Below are 11153 nucleotides of genomic sequence, written 5' to 3' on the forward strand. Positions count from 1 at the left end.
GAGACTTCCAGGTTAACTCTAGCATGATCCGTACGATGACACTTTTTCGCTTGCATAGTAGGTTTCTTACATGTCTTTGTTGTGCCTCTGGGATTAGATGTCGATTTTGTGATTGGAACCTTTGAGTTAGTAGACTTTTAGGATTCCTAGACTTAGAGAGTATTATGTGATTTTTATAGCCTGTTTGGGACTTGAAATTATCTCCTCAGCATGGTGGGAGTGGACCACTTAGGTTCCACACAGTCGGGTGGTAATGTATTCCACTCTTATCATTTGAGATCAGTTTGAGACACCGTAGCTAATGCATTCTTGGATTATGATGGTGGATATGTATCCTTTCATTGATAATTTGCATATGATAGATGATGTTATCTTATGCTTTATTTTGCATGTTAGATTACTTTCTACATATGATGTAGTATGTTTATGAGTGACATTCCTACTATGTTAATACTGATGATCTCTTCAATAATTTGGAATGTTACGCATGGAGGGATGGCTAGGACCCATGATGGTCTAATGATGCTATTTACTGTTGGGAGGAGCCGTGCACTTAGTTTATTATGTTTGATCTTTTATGATGGATGTATATATCTTCTATGATGATGTATCATGTATGACATGTGATTACCTTTACTTTGTTGCATCATGGATTAGAATAGGATGATGTACCTTATTTCACATATGTATATTCTTTTAATCCTTTCATACCCTATGACATGTACAATGGATGATTGAGCATTTAGAAATGTAATGTATAAACATTGGACTTATCATTATTATTTTATGTTGTTGTTGTATTAGATGGATTCATTAATATTAGTTGATTTAGATGTAATTCTACATTAAGGGATCCTTAAAGAATATAACCTATTATGTTTACTTTTAGATGGACATTGCTATTGCTTCCATTATTATGTATAAGTTGTAAATGAATTTACTTTTATGTAAAAAAAAAAAAAATGCTACCAAACTTAGTGAAATTTTAGGTTAATTCTTTGGATCCCTTGGCAGGGCGTTACATTTGGTATCAGAGCTCGAGTTTCTAAATTGGGAGCTCTGGGTATTTCGAAACAAAATAAGGACTTTGAACTATTATATGTATCTCTTCAAAACTTGAAACTAGGTGAACTAAAACAAAAAAAACTTGAACTGTTACTTGTATATTTTTCATACTTCAACACTTAGGTTGAAAACCTAGAAATCTTACTTAAACCTAAACATAGGCAAAACTGAAATTAAACTTAGTTTATTGCAAACATGTGTCTTTTGGTTGTAATAGTACTTTGTACTGTTGTAGGATGGTATCTGGGACTAGGTCTTTTGTTAGAGGCCATGGTAGAGGCCATGGAAGAGGCTGTGGTCATGGCAGAGCTATCAGTGTCCATGAGTTTGTCCGTGGAGGATCTTCTCATGAAGAGAGTAGAGGAGAGCACATTAGTGAGCAGTAGGAAGAGAGCCATAGAGAGGACCAAGCTGAGTCTAAAGAGGTTAACTTATGGCAGATGATGTAGAATGGATGGGTGATTGCATATGAGTCATGCAAGCTCAAGGGTCACGAGCTAAATTATCCTACGCATGATCTTGAGTTAGTAGTAGTAGTTCATGCTTTGACAAGGTGGATACATTTCTTGTTGGGGCACAGATTTGAGCTACATAGTGATAATCACAGTCTTCGGTATATATTTTTGAGCTACTGAAAGTTTAAAAAGTGGCTTATATTTTTGAGATGGTAAGTCATGAAAGTACATGAAACTCAATAACTAATAATATAGAAAATTGTACTTAATCAATTATGTTTGATTGATGCTTGAAAAGAATCAAAACAAAATAGACCAAGAGAAGAGCCGGTTGTTGGATAGTTGTTGGGAGAATTTAGTAGTTGAGGGACTGATTGAAGAGTAATTTGGTTCCACTTGTTATTATAATTATAATTATATTATCTTATTAATGACTTAAAGTATATTTATTTTTAAAGAATAGTAAGTACATTAAATCATGTGAGTTTTAATTATATATATATATATATATATATATATATATATATATATATATATATATATAGTCATGTACAAATAAGATAAAACAATACACATGTAATATTCTTACAAATAAAACATGATAATATTATAAGAAAGAATTGTAGTAATAATAAAGTTTATATCACTTTAAAAGAAAAAATTATATAAATAAATATTAATAATTCATTACATAAAATCAATCATTCTACAAATATTTCTTCTTTATGAATCAAATGAGTTGAAATAACCATTAAACTTATAATATTTATAGCTCGGCCAAACTTTTTTAATCTCCCTAATTACATGAATAGAAAACAATCTTGATAATTCTGAAATTTCTAAAGCCAGGCTGAAAAACCCAACCTATACTTATTCCTACACACTATTAGACCCAAAAAAAAACAAAAAACTCAAACATCATATTTATTTTTCTTATTCCTTACCTTTACCACTCTGTCAGAAAAAAGATTGAACTTAATGGACCCAACTGAGTTTGTACCAGTATAGAAACGAACAACATTCGACATCAGTTAAAAACTCAAATCCTTTCTAGGACTCCCCACTTCAAAGGAAAGGTTAGATTTTTAAAACTCAAAAAAGCTTTAAAAAAATCATGATTCTTAAAAAAATCATAGCAATAAAGTATATCAACATCATGAAAATAATTTAAGGCAAGAGCGTACAATACAACTAACTTGGGAGGTCTTCGGTTAGAATTCGCTTTACACAAAAAAATAATTAATTACAACAAATAACAATAATTATTCTAGGCTTCGATCATTTATCAATCAAAAAGAAAAACAAAAAAAAAAAATCATGAAAATAATTTAAAGTATATAAACATCAATTATGTACACAAATTATAATGTATATCATTTTTACAAAAAAATAAAATATGATAATAATGAAAGGAATTGATAGAATAATATAAAATATTCTATATAATTGTGAGAGAGAAGACTATATAATTAAATATTAGCACATTAAAAAATAGACAAATGCATGGTGTATGTGACATGCAATATATCTTGGAAAAGCTTTTCATGAACAAAGGTTAAGCCTCCAAAATCATCCATACTTCATTTATTACATACTAAGCTTTTATAAATACTTCTAAAATATGAATCTCTTCCAAAGCATCATCTATGTGTCCAAGCATGATGGATAACCATGCAACCACGTCTCATTTCATGCTTCGCAAATGCACTTTGCAAAAGAGATCAATACAAATGGTAGCCAAACTCAAACTTAAGTTTTTAATGTCGACCAACACAGGCATGGATTTTAAAAAAAGATGTTTTTCCTTGACCAGTTTGACCCCATTTTAATAGATGGTAAAAAAATTTGGTCTAAAAATGGGGTCAAATGTACTAGTGCATACAATTGCAGTACCATTCCATTCGATCTGTTTTGGATGATGGACAGTTAAAGCTAGACAAGATACCTACAGATGACAATCCAACGTATATGTTTACAAAGGTAGTGAGAAGGGAGAAGTTGAATTCTTCTTCATCTTTGGTTGGTCTTCTAGATTGAACAACAAACAATGAACATCACAGTTTAGGGAGGTTTGATCCAATGGGAGTCCAATGTGGTAGCTATATTGTTGTAGGATCAGTCTCCAAGTGGGAGATTGTTCTCTAGGATGGAATTTGATTGGTCCCCAAGTGGGAGATTGTTAGTTTGTGGTGACTAATCAGGTAAGTACTATACAAACTTCATAAATTCTTTGGGGCCATATTTTATCGAGATTTTGGGCTGACATGTAATTATTAATTATAACCCTAAAGTGGTTTAATACTTGCATAGAAGGGCTTAGGGTTAGGGATGGTTTTATAAGGTGATGTGAAAATTGGTTCTTGTAGCAATATTGAGTTGTAAGGGATTACGGATTGTAATTAGGTTGTAATCATTGGATCGTAAAAATATTAGACTTGCTATTTGGTGGACGTAGCCTAGGGTTTAAGTGAACCATGTTAAATCTTGGTGTCTTGTGTTCTTTTATGTGTGATCTATTATTTTCTGATATTGTTTATATTTGCATGTAATTGTTATTTCTATTTGTGGTTTAATCTTAACAACAAGAGCAAGGAAACGATTCTTGTAGTTTCACGGATAGCTATGTTGATTCATTTTATTGGTCAACCCTAATGCAATATACAATGGGAATGATAAAAAAGGTGTTATACAAAGAAAATAAATATATTATTTTATATTTTCATAAAATGGATATTCATTAATGATGCATCTCAAAAGATGTTTTCAACCAAATTAAATATTTATTTGGCTCCACCTATATGGTTGTATTATAATATTGGTCAGATATTTTATATTTGAACTACAAATTAAAAAATAATAATAACAATTTGGGCCATCTGACTCTTGTAGAGTGATCTTGTATCCCTCAACTTTTTTTGTGAATGCCTACTTTGATGAATTATATTAATGGAGAAGGCCTATTCATAAATAAAAGAGTTAATATCTAGAAAACATAAACCACCAAAAATTTAATGAGGGGTCAATGGTTTTATGCTCTCATGGTTTAGCTAATACAACTTAAGTTTGAGTTTGGCTACCATTTGTATTGATCTCTTTTGTAGACTGCATTTGTGAAGCATGAAATGAGATGTGGTTGCATGGTTATCCATCATGCTTGGACACACAGATGATGCTTTGGAAGAGATTCATATTTTAGAAGTATTTATAAAAGCTCTGTATGTAATAAATGAAGTGTGGATGATTTTGGAGGCTTAACCTTTGTTCATGAAAAGCTTTTCCAAGATATATTGCATGTCACAGACACCATGCATTTGTCTATTTTTTAATGTGCTAATATTTAATTATATAATCTTCTCTCTCACAATTATATAGAATATTTTATATTATTCTATCAATTCCTTTCATTATTATCATATTTTATTTTTTTGTAAAAATGATATACATTATAATTTGTGTACATAATTGATGTTTATATACTTTAAATTATTTTCATGATTTTTTTTTGTTTTTCTTTGTGATTGATAAATGATCGAAGCCTAGAATAATTATTGTTATTTGTTGTAATTAATTATTTTTTTGTGTTAAGCGAATTCGAACCGAAGACCTCCCAAGTTAGTTGAATTGTAGACTCTTGCCTTAAATTATTTTCATGATGTTGATATACTTTATTGTTATGATTTTTTTGAGAATAAGAGAGAGTAGTAATTATATATAGAGATATTACTTAACATTATTAAAGTATAAAATATTGTTAATGATGTTTTGTCTTGTTTGTAAAAGACAAAAACTCTTAGTCGCTGTCAAACACTAAAGGTCCCTTCGTTCATATATTTATTACGTGTGATCATTGCAATTTTCAATCATTTTTCAATTTTATGTATTAAACTTCACTTGCTTTTGCGAGGCGTACGCAAGATCTTGTTGTTGACCATCTCAAAAACGCAACCCACGATTTATTTTAATTAAACAATGAAGAGATTCCAGAGTAGCCTTAATACAAAAACCTAGTAACACATGACATTGGTTTTCTAAAATGTAAGTAAATTAAATATGAGCGGAAGAGATGGATGTCAAATCCATCTCTTCTCCCAGTTGAGGATAATCATATCAATATGGGCCATGCTTTTTACTATTTTATATTTATTCTTTCATCACCGAATAGAAAAAGCTTGCTAAACTAATCATACAAATTAAATACCAATATGCTGACCATGTTTATACGAGCTTGACTGCCGAAGTCTCAAGAACGTGCTGAATATTAGTAAGTAATGTTGTGACGGAGAAATTTAGTGTCCGACTCCATGAATTTATCTGATTTTTCCGCCCGCCCTACGTAACCTTTTACGTACTGGTCAAGTTGCTGGTGCTATATAGTGTCGTAACTAAAGACAATATAAATCATATTGGACAAGTGTTGAAAAATTATGAAAAATACAGATGTTGACAATTATATGAAAATCCATTGTATTTTCCTTGGTCAATGATATATTTTGTATGGAGGATAATCGGATTTGAAGAGATTAGATTAACTGGTCTTGATTGGATTTCTTCCAGTCTTGATACATGATACAACTGGATTCACACGCAGCAGATGGGCTCCATTCCCTGTAGTTTCGATTAAATAGAGGTGGATCAAGCGGCATTGAAGAAGTGAGAAGCTAAGCAAATGGAAGGAGACAAGAGCTTAGCTGAAGGAGATATCATGGCCATGGCGGTTACGAAGCCCAAGAGGAACAAGTTTGTCATAGCTTGTGCAATACTTGCCTCCACCAATTCAATTTTGTTGGGCTATGGTGAGTCTTTTTTTTAAAGCTTTTTTGAGTTTTAAAAATCTAACCTTTCCTTTGAAGTGGGGAGTCCTAGAAAGGATTTGAGTTTTTAACTGATGTCGAATGTTGTTCGTTTCTATACTGGTACAAACTCAGTTGGGTCCATTAAGTTCAATCTTTTTTCTGACACAGTGGTAAAGGTAAGGAATAAGAAAAATAAATATGATGTTTGAGTTTTTTGTTTTTTTTTTTGGGGTCTAATAGTGTGTAGGAATAAGTATAGGTTGGGTTTTTCAGCCTGGCTTTAGAAATTTCAGAGTTATCAAGATTGTTTTCTGTTTATTTGATTCATAAAGAAGAAATATTTGTAGAATGATTGATTTTATGTAATGAATTATTAATATTTATTTATATAATTTTTTATTTTAAAGTGATATAAACTTTATTATTACTACAATTCTTTCTTATAATATTATCATGTTTTATTTGTAAGAATATTACATGTGTATTGTTTTATCTTATTTGTACATGACTATACACATATATATATATATAAAATTAAAACTCATATGATTTAATGTACTTACTATCTTTAAAAGTAAATATAATTTAAGTCATTAATAAGATAATATAATTATAATTATAATAACAAGTAGAACCAAATTACTCTTCAATCAGTCCCTCAACTACTAAATTCTCCCAACAACTATCCAACAACCGGCTCTTCTCTTGGTCTATTTTGTTTTGATTCTTTTCAAACAAATATCAAAGATAATTGATTAAGTACATTTTTCAATATTATTATTTATTGAGTTTCATTTACTTTCATGACTTACCATCTCAAAAATATAAGCCACTTTTTTTCCTTTCATTAAACTGTAAAGAGATTCCAAAGTAGCCTGAATCAAAGATGCAAGCTGGCATACAAGAATCTAATAAATTTTTATTATTTTTCTAATGTTAAGGAAACATGACACCCAAGTACTTTTTATGTAATCATATTAAACCTGAGGGCAAGAGAAAGATGTCAAATCCAGCTCAATCCCCAGGTCAGGAGAATCATATTAGTATGACCAGTATTTTAATTATTCTCTCTGTATCGTTGAAAATCGATGGAATACAAAATCTTTCTTGGGTAATCATAAAAATAAAATACCAATTTGCTTACCGTTGAAGTCACAAGCTTGACAGCGAAGGTCTCAACGACGTGCTGAATATCAGTAATGCTCTGACGGAGAAATTAAACGTCCAGGTCCATGAATTCCTCTGATTTTTCCACCCGCCCTATGTTAACTCTTAAATTATTAGCGTCAGCTGAATCGACGGTGTCAGCTTGTTTGGTGGAGATAAGATTGACCGTTGATTGGTTTTATGCCAGCATTGATAAAATAGGAATCACACGCAAAAGATGGGACTCTGCCAGGCCCATTCCCTGTGTATTTGATGGTGACATTGATGTAGTTTGAATTAAATAGCTCGGTTAATCGACTGGCACTGAAGTTGTAAGAAGCTAAGCAAATGGAAGAAGACAAGAGCTTAGCCAAAGGAAATCTCGTGGCCATGGGGATTTCGAAGCCCAAGAGGAACAAGTTTGTCATTGCTTGTGCAGTGCTCGCTTCCACTAACTCTGTTTTGTTGGGCTATGGTGAGTCCTTTTTCTATTTAAATTAACCATTCTAACCTTTCATTTGAAGTGGGCACTCTCATAAATGATTTGAGTTTTTAACTTCTGCCTATCTGAATGTTGTCCGTTTCCATGCTGGCAGTAGTCAGGGGGGTGGTACTGGTAAAGAAAGAGATTTTTTTGTGGATTTCCTGCCTAATAGTGTGTAGAAATCAGTATAGATTGGGTTCAGGAGCCTGGCTTTAGAAATTTCAGGTTTTGAGACTCCCCCACAATTTATTTCTGTTTCAAGTAATTGGGTAGAACAAATTTAGGTGTTTGTTTTTGGTGAGAAAGACCCAGGAATCTAATCTTAAGCAAAATCTTCATAGGAGGAAGAATAGCTCCTAGTTTGATAAATACTTGATTGAAAACTTCAAAAAAATCTTGAAACTATTCAGTATAAGATCTTTTGAGATTAGGACTGAAGTTAGCTTCAAAGCTAAGATTGGAACTAGTGGAGAGGGTACTTTTAAGTGACATAGTGCTTATCAGGGGAGTAAGGTTGGAATTTTGCTACTTGTATCAAGCTTGTTGATTTCGTTTAGTATCCCTTCCTCTTCCTATTTCTCTATAAAAAGCAATAGTATGTCAGTTTCTAGAACAATATAATTTATTTCCATCAATATTTCAATTAACATTCATTTGTTCTACGTTAGAAGAGAACTAAAATCGAATTAGTATAGATGAGATATGACACTGTACTATTAAACACTTTACGACTGTCAGTCTTAAAAATGATAAAAACATGACAGTCAATACTAATAGTTATAACAGAACTAGTTGAGAGGGCAGCTGTAGGCTAAACAGGGCTCGCCAGAGGTGAAATTATATGATATGATTTTCTCTATCTGTATCAAGTTTGTCAGTTTTGTTTCCTCTTTGTTTCTCTGTAGAAATTATCCAACAGGAGTATGTATGTCAGTGTTGGGTAGGTTATTGTTTCTGTAATAGTATAATTTTTTGTATTAATCACATCTATCATCAAGATAGATAAAATTTAAAGAGTTTGGCTGAGCTCAATGACTATTTCAGTTCAGAAATGTTCCGATTTATTAAAAAAGAAGCTTTTAAAATCATTGAAGTTTAATTTTATTAGGTTTTTCCAATATATTTGAAATGTATGAAATTTTATTTCTAATTTATTTGTATATATGTTAGTATCAGTGTTCTGGATCACACTTCTTCTCTCCAGATGATAGATAATAGAGTGTAATCTGAAAAATTGTTACTAAAAGCATACACAATCTAATTCAGAATAAAACTTGGATATCATTTATAGTTTTCTGTTATAACTGTACTTCAGCTCTCTTGGTAGGAATATCATTTGCAATGAGATGTAAGAGGTCTGAGGCATGTTGGGTGTTGTGCAGATATTGGAGTGATGAGCGGGGCCGTTCTGTTCATTCGCAAAGATCTCCACATAAACGACCTGCAAGTAGAAATCCTGATAGGCTCGCTGAACATTATATGCCTGCTGGGGGCTGCTCTGGCAGGAAAAACCTCAGACGCAGTGGGACGAAGATGGACAATGGCTCTGGCAGCAGCCATATTCTTTGTGGGAGCAGTAGTAATGTCGTTAGCCCCATCGTTTGCGTGGCTGATGGTGGGGAGACTGGTGGCCGGCATGGGAGTCGGCTACGCCCTCGTCATCGCTCCCGTCTACACGGCCGAAGTCGCCCCCGCCTCAACCCGAGGAACGCTCACCTGCTTCCCCGAGATCTTCATCAACTTGGGAATTCTCCTGGGCTACGTCGCCAACTACGCATTCCAGAACTTGCCGGCGCACTACAGCTGGCGTGTCATGCTCGGAATGGGCGTCATTCCGCCCTTCTTCATCGGCGTCTTTGTTCTCTTCATGCCCGAGTCCCCGCGGTGGCTGATTATGAAGAACCGCAACGAGGACGCCATGAAAGTGCTGCTGAGGACCTCCGACAGCGTGGCCGAGGCGGAGGAGAGACTCGCGCAGATCATGGAAGGAATTCAGTACGCGCAGAAGAATCTCAGAAAAGGCGGCGGTCAGATCAGCACACAAGCAGTAGATAATGGGGATTCGTTGAAAAGCGAAGGGGAGGGAACGTGGGGAGAGTTGTTGTTCAGGAACACGCCCACCATTAGACGCATGTTGGTCGTGGGATTAGGCATCCAGTTTTTCCAGCAGGCGTCCGGGATCGATGCAACGGTGTATTACAGCCCGGTAACGTTCAAGAAGGCGGGGATAAAGTCCCAAAACGCCATTTTGGGGGCGACTATGGCCATGGGATTTGTCAAGACTGGATTTATTGTGGTCGCCGCTTCTTTTATCGACAAAGTCGGGCGGAGGCCACTGTTGCTGACGAGCACCGCCGGGACGAGTTTGGCCCTGGCGAGTTTGGCCCTCTGTCTGATCGCCGTGGGAAAGACATCGGGGTCGACGCACGAGGCATTTGCGTTTTTAGCCGTGTTTGCTGCGTGTGCTAACGTTGCTTTTTTCTCCATCGGACTGGGCCCGGTTAATTGGGTGATGGGGGCCGAGATTTATCCTCTTCGGCTGCGGGCGAAGGCGGCTGGAATTGGCGTGGGAGTTAACAGGCTTGTCAGCGGTGTGGTTTCCGTCACGTTTCTGAGCTTTGCCAATGCCATCAGTGTTCCCGGCGTCTTCTTCTTCTACGCCGGGTTTGCTTTTCTGTCGGTTGTGTTTGTGTATTTGTTTGTGCCGGAGACGAAGGGCAAAACGTTGGAGGAGATTGTGGAGTACTTCAACAACAGATCTAATAAGGGAAAGGGCGCTACTCCAAGCCAGTTGGAGCTTGGGAATGGTAAAATCAGCACAGCGGGAACAACAGAGAGTGGAGAAGGTACCATATCAAAGGCGTAGTAGAAGTGGTAAGGTGTGTCATTAATTGGAAAGAAATTGATTGGTAGAAAGAAACTTCTCTCTTCTACCACTTAAAAAAAAATGTAAAAGAACGTGAGATGCTGTAATGAAACCTTCGCATTTTACTCTCATGATTGATTTGACTATCGATGTGTGATTGCTTTAAAAGGCACTCCAACTAGTTATAAATAAATAAATAATATGTCGAGATCAGAGATTAGGAGAAACCAAATTATGTTATCCTCGAGATTGCCGTTCAAACAAAGTCGAAAGGATTCAATTCACAACGGTGGCAGTCATTAAAAAAAACTCGCTGGGCTTAAAAAGTGGAGGAAAACAATTAT

General features: G+C 34.6%; 1 protein-coding gene across 3 annotated transcripts; it reads left to right on the forward strand.

Annotated features, from left to right (window-relative positions):
- Positions 1 to 6155: 6155 nt before the first annotated feature.
- Positions 6156 to 10940, forward strand: LOC149564392 (putative polyol transporter 2). Of its 3 annotated transcripts, none has more exons than XM_089827442.1 (2): positions 6156 to 6313; positions 9326 to 10940. In XM_089827442.1, the coding sequence occupies exons 1-2, from the start codon at positions 6187 to 6189 to the stop codon at positions 10807 to 10809; spliced, it is 1611 nt and encodes a 536-aa protein (XP_089683568.1). In that variant the 5' UTR covers positions 6156 to 6186; the 3' UTR covers positions 10810 to 10940. The 3 variants fall into 3 exon arrangements, with proteins under 3 accessions (XP_089683568.1, XP_089683567.1, XP_089683569.1); XM_089827441.1 differs by lacking the exon at positions 6156 to 6313 and adding an exon at positions 7777 to 7934; XM_089827443.1 differs by lacking the exon at positions 6156 to 6313 and adding an exon at positions 8643 to 8774.
- Positions 10941 to 11153: the final 213 nt, after the last annotated feature.

This window comes from Cupressus sempervirens, chromosome 4, assembly GCF_028749045.1.
Source record: "Cupressus sempervirens isolate cs-2001-9-10 chromosome 4, ASM2874904v1, whole genome shotgun sequence".
NCBI classification, from domain to species: Eukaryota; Viridiplantae; Streptophyta; class Pinopsida; order Cupressales; family Cupressaceae; genus Cupressus; species Cupressus sempervirens.